The sequence below is a fragment of the Bombina bombina genome, chromosome 2 (genome assembly GCF_027579735.1).
Source record: "Bombina bombina isolate aBomBom1 chromosome 2, aBomBom1.pri, whole genome shotgun sequence".
In the NCBI taxonomy this organism is placed as follows: Eukaryota; Metazoa; Chordata; class Amphibia; order Anura; family Bombinatoridae; genus Bombina; species Bombina bombina.
The window spans coordinates 246,044,988-246,050,987 of record NC_069500.1 but is presented as its reverse complement, the minus strand read 5'-3'; the positions used below and the strand labels follow the sequence as shown (position 1 = coordinate 246,050,987).

Sequence of the window (6,000 nt, the reverse complement as noted above, 5' to 3'; positions counted from 1 at the left end):
TGGATCTTCAGTGACAGACAAGAAAGAGGAAGTTGGGGAACGTATTGGACAGTTTATGGAAGCTATGACTCATCCTATTGGTCATTTTTTTCTGTGTTCTCAAAAGTACCCATTTCATTGGTTACTTATGTCTACTATGTTTTATCTTTATTGTTTTAATGTTTGATTCATTCACTTCTGTATCATTACTTTAAAATGCTGCATTGAGTAGTATAAAGAAAGATATGCAAAATACTCGTCTCTGGGTCTTTAATAAAATGTAGATAATACCTTCACAAGTTAGGATAATCGGAATTCTCTCATACCCCATTGCTCAGTAACCTTAAACCCAGCATTCACCAACATATATTGGATGTGGCTGTAATGTTAGTGTAAAGCTTTTCTTTGCTACAAGAATACATATCAATGGCTTGTAAAATACACGTTTAAATTACATTTTTAGTAATAGTTCAATTAAAAAAATTCTGTGAACAGGAAATATTAAAAATTGTTATATGTGTATAATGCAATCAAAATGTCCTGGTGAAAAACAACTACAACTTCAGTTACCATGAGAACACGGATAGCATAAGGTATAATACACTACTATATATCCTGTCTCTGCACAAATGAGTATATGCTTCTCTTCAAGACACAATTAAAAGGACACTAAAGTCAAAATAAAACTTTCATGACTCAGATAGAGCATGCAATTGTAAGCAACTTTCTAATTTACTCCTATTGTCTTCCTTCTCTTGGTATCTTTATTTGAAAAAGTAGGAATGTAAGCTTAGTAGCCAACCCATTTTTGGTTTAGAATCTGGGTTGAGCTTGCTTATTGGTGGCTAAATGTAGCCACCAATTAGCAATCGCTAGCCAGGGTGCTGAACCAAAAACGGGCCAGCTCCTAAGCTTACATTCCTACTTTTTCAAATAAAGATACTAAGAAAATGATGAAACATTGATAATTGGAGTAAAATAAATAGAAAGTTGCTTTAGATTGCATGCTCTATCTGTATCATGAAATACAATAATTGTGTTTAATATCCCTTTAATTAAATGTGTTCTTTTTCAACTTTAAAAAACAAACAAAAATGTAACAAATACATTTCATTAAAAACTAATAAGAAAAATAATTTGAAAAGTTTCTAAAGCAACATCAGACATTATATTATGGAATGGTTTGCCTTTAGTAATAAAAAAAAACATGGTTGCAGTTTTAATATCTATTTAGAATGGGAATACATTTATATGTTTAAATATAAGTTTTATCCAGTATTTAAAACCCAAACACTTCAATAAAAGCATGAACGTGTTAAAATAGAATTGTAAGACATTTTGAAAGTTTGCCTTGATAACAAACTTCAAATCATCTGTTTATACTATGCAATAATGTACATAATTCAGCTGTTCCTTGCTAGGATTTGTTTCACTTAGAAAACTATCAAGGTTTTAGAGCAGTTTAACGGCAAACACAAGACAACAAACACTATAAAACAAATCATAATAATAATTAGAATACCTGTTGCGATGCCATTAGCCGAGAATAATTTGCTGCTTTTACCAAAGCTTCTGCAGCTCGTTTTGCCCGTTGTTGAGGAATACCCTTGGGAAATGCTGGCAGTGCCCCAAGAACGTTTTCCACAGAAAAATCATGACTCTGAGGACTGTTAATTTTTGCCTGTAATAAGTGTAAAACAACAGCATAAATAAGTTCCAGCATCTTCATGCAACACCAATATTTATGTAGAACAAAAATGAAAGCAGTAACATATGGCAGGCCACTTGGAGTTAGTAAGAAACTTTACAGACGTTTTCTTGACTCTCTAGTTTAGGAAAGCTGGAGAAGAAAACAAGAAAGAAGTTTGCACACAAAAATCTAAATAAAAATACATTCAGTGATACTTAGTTTGTTACCACTTTGATTATGAAGTAATCAATTCAAAAGGACCGTAAACAGCAACAATCAAAGAATAATAAAAAAAAACAAAAAAAACAAATCTATATTAAAAACATAATTTATGCTTACCTGATAAATTCCTTTCTTCTGTTGTGTGATCAGTCCACGGGTCATCATTACTTCTGGGATATAACTCCTCCCCAACAGGAAATGCAAGAGGATTCACCCAGCAGAGCTGCATATAGCTCCTCCCCTCTACGTCAGTCCCAGTCATTCGACCAAGAATCAACGAGAAAGGAGTAACCAAGGGTGAAGTGGTGACTGGAGTATAATTTAAAAGATATTTACCTGCCTTAAAACAGGGCGGGCCGTGGACTGATCACACAACAGAAGAAAGGAATTTATCAGGTAAGCATAAATTATGTTTTCTTCTGTTATGTGTGATCAGTCCACGGGTCATCATTACTTCTGGGATACCAATACCAAAGCAAAAGTACACGGATGACGGGAGGGATAGGCAGGCTCATTATACAGAAGGAACCACTGCCTGAAGAACCTTTCTCCCAAAAATAGCCTCCGAAGAAGCAAAAGTGTCAAATTTGTAAAATTTGGAAAAAGTATGAAGCGAAGACCAAGTTGCAGCCTTGCAAATCTGTTCAACAGAGGCCTCATTCTTAAAGGCCCAAGTGGAAGCCACAGCTCTAGTGGAGTGAGCTGTAATTCTTTCAGGAGGCTGCTGTCCAGCAGTCTCATAGGCTAAACGTATTATGCTACGAAGCCAAAAAGAGAGAGAGGTAGCAGAAGCTTTTTGACCTCTCCTCTGTCCAGAGTAAACGACAAACAAGGAAGAAGATTGGCGAAAATCTTTAGTTGCCTGCAAGTAGAACTTGAGGGCACGAACTACATCCAGATTGTGTAAAAGACGTTCCTTCTTTGAAGAAGGATTTGGACACAAGGATGGGACAACAATCTCTTGATTGATGTTCCTGTTAGTGACTACCTTAGGTAAGAACCCAGGTTTAGTACGCAGAACTACCTTGTCTGAGTGAAAAATCAGATAAGGGGAATCACAATGTAAGGCTGATAACTCAGAGACTCTTCGAGCCGAGGAAATAGCCATTAAAAACAGAACTTTCCAAGATAACATTTTTATATCAATGGAATGAAGGGGTTCAAACGGAACACCCTGTAAAACGTTAAGAACTAAGTTTAAACTCCATGGTGGAGCAACAGCTTTAAACACAGGCTTGATCCTAGCTAAAGCCTGACAAAAGGACTGGACGTCTGGATTTTCTGACAGACGTCTGTGTAACAAGATGGACAGAGCTGAAATCTGTCCCTTTAATGAACTAGCTGATAAACCCTTTTCTAAACCTTCTTGTAGAAAAGACAATATCCTAGCGATCCTAACCTTACTCCAGGAGTAACCTTTGGATTCGCACCAGTATAGGTATTTCCGCCATATTTTATGGTAAATCCTTCTGGTAACAGGCTTCCTAGCCTGAATCAGGGTATCAATAACCGACTCAGAAAAACCACGTTTTGATAAAATCAAGCGTTCAATTTCCAAGCAGTCAGCTTCAGAGAAGTTAGATTTTGATGTTTGAATGGACCCTGTATCAGAAGGTCCTGTCTTAGAGGTAGAGACCAAGGCGGACAGGATGACATGTCCACTAGATCTGCATACCAAGTCCTGCGTGGCCAAGCAGGTGCTATTAGAATTACTGATGCTCTCTCCTGTTTGATTTTGGCAATCAATCGAGGAAGCAGCGGGAAGGGTGGAAACACATAAGCCATCCTGAAGTTCCAAGGTGCTGTCAAAGCATCTATCAGAACTGCTCCCGGATCCCTGGATCTGGACCCGTAGCGAGGAAGTTTGGCGTTCTGGCGAGACGCCATGAGATCTATCTCTGGTTTGCCCCAACGTCGAAGTATTTGGGCAAAGACCTCCGGATGAAGTTCCCACTCCCCCGGATGAAGAGTCTGGCGACTCAAGAAATCCGCCTCCCAGTTCTCCACTCCCGGGATGTGGATTGCTGACAGGTGGCAAGAGTGAGACTCTGCCCAGCGAATTATCTTTGATACTTCCATCATTGCTAGGGAGCTTCTTGTCCCTCCCTGATGGTTGATGTAAGCTACAGTCGTGATGTTGTCCGACTGAAACCTGATGAACCCCCGAGTTATTAACTGGGGCCAAGCCAGAAGGGCATTGAGAACTGCTCTCAATTCCAGAATGTTTATTGGAAGGAGACTCTCCTCCTGATTCCATAGTCCCTGAGTCTTCAGAGAATTCCAGACAGCGCCCCAACCTAGTAGGCTGGCGTCTGTTGTTACAATTGTCCAGTCTGGCCTGCTGAATGGCATCCCCCTGGACAGGTGTGGCCGATAAAGCCACCATAGAAGAGAATTTCTGGTCTCTTGATTCAGATTCAGAGTAGGGGACAAATCTGAGTAATCCCCATTCCACTGACTTAGCATGCATAATTGCAGCGGTCTGAGGTGTAGGCGTGCAAAAGGTACTATGTCCATTGCCGCTACCATTAAGCCGATCACCTCCATGCATTGAGCTACTGACGGGTGTTGAATGGGATGAAGGACGCGGCATGCATTTTGAAGTTTTGTTAACCTGTCTTCTGTCAGGTAAATCTTCATCTCTACAGAATCTATAAGAGTCCCCAAGAATGGAACTCTTGTGAGAGGAAAGAGAGAACTCTTCTTTTCGTTCACTTTCCATCCATGCGACCTTAGAAATGCCAGAACTAACTCTGTATGAGACTTGGCAGTTTGAAAGCTTGAAGCTTGTATTAGAATGTCGTCTAGGTACGGAGCTACCGAAATCCCTCGCGGTCTTAGTACCGCTAGAAGGGCACCCAGAACCTTTGTGAAGATTCTTGGAGCCGTAGCCAATCCGAATGGAAGAGCTACAAACTGGTAGTGCCTGTCTAAGAAGGCAAACCTTAGATACCGGTGATGATCTTTGTGGATCGGTATGTGAAGGTAAGCATCCTTTAAATCCACTGTGGTCATGTACTGACCCTCTTGGATCATGGGTAAGATTGTCCGAATAGTTTCCATTTTGAACGATGGAACTCTTAGGAATTTGTTTAGAGTCTTTAAATCTAAGATTGGCCTGAAAGTTCCCTCTTTTTTGGGAACCACAAACAGGTTTGAGTAGAACCCTTGTCCTTGTTCCGACCACGGAACCGGATGGATCACTCCCATTGTTAACAGATCTTGTACGCAGCGTAGAAACGCTTCTTTCTTTATCTGGTTTGTTGACAACCTTGACAGATGAAATCTCCCTCTTGGGGGAGATAATTTGAAGTCTAGAAGGTATCCCTGAGATATGATCTCTAGTGCCCAGGGATCCTGAACATCTCTTGCCCAGGCCTGGGCGAAGAGAGAGAGTCTGCCCCCTACTAGATCCGGTCCCGGATCGGGGGCTCTCGGTTCATGCTGTCTTTGGGGCAGCAGCAGGTTTCCTGGCCTGCTTGCTTTTGTTCCAGGACTGGTTAGGCTTCCAGCCTTGCCTGTAACGAGCAACAGCTCCTTCCTGTTTTGGTGCAGTGGAGGTTGATGCTGCTCCTGTTTTGAAATTCCGAAAGGGACGAAAATTAGACTGTCTAGCCTTAGCTTTGGCCTTGTCTTGAGGTAGGGCGTGGCCCTTACCTCCCGTAATGTCAGCGATAATTTCTTTCAAACCGGGCCCGAATAAGGACTGCCCCTTGAAAGGTATATTAAGTAATTTGGACTTAGAAGTAACATCAGCTGACCAGGATTTTAGCCACAGTGCCCTGCGTGCCTGTATGGCGAATCCTGAGTTCTTAGCCGTAAGTTTGGTTAAATGTACTACGGCCTCCGAAATGAAAGAATTAGCTAGTTTAAGGACTCTAAGCCTGTCCGTAATGTCGTCTAGCGTAGAGGAACTAAGGTTCTCTTCAAGCGACTCAATCCAAAATGCTGCCGCAGCCGTAATCGGCGCGATACATGCAAGGGGTTGTAATATAAAACCTTGTTGAACAAACATTTTCTTAAGGTAACCCTCTAATTTTTTATCCATTGGATCTGAGAAAGCACAGCTATCCTCCACCGGGATAGTGGTACGCTTAGCTAAAGTAGAA

The 6,000-nt window shown here is 40.9% G+C and overlaps 1 protein-coding gene across 1 annotated transcript in view; it reads right to left on the bottom strand.

Annotated features, from left to right (window-relative positions):
- Nucleotides 1–1,492: 1,492 nt before the first annotated feature.
- Nucleotides 1,493–6,000, bottom strand: part of LOC128646917 (uncharacterized) — a 265,084-nt gene continuing 260,576 nt past the window's right edge. The window contains exon 9 of the mRNA XM_053699725.1: nucleotides 1,493–1,660. Coding sequence (XP_053555700.1) covers nucleotides 1,493–1,660 — 168 coding nt within the window. The remainder of the gene's footprint in view (nucleotides 1,661–6,000) is intronic.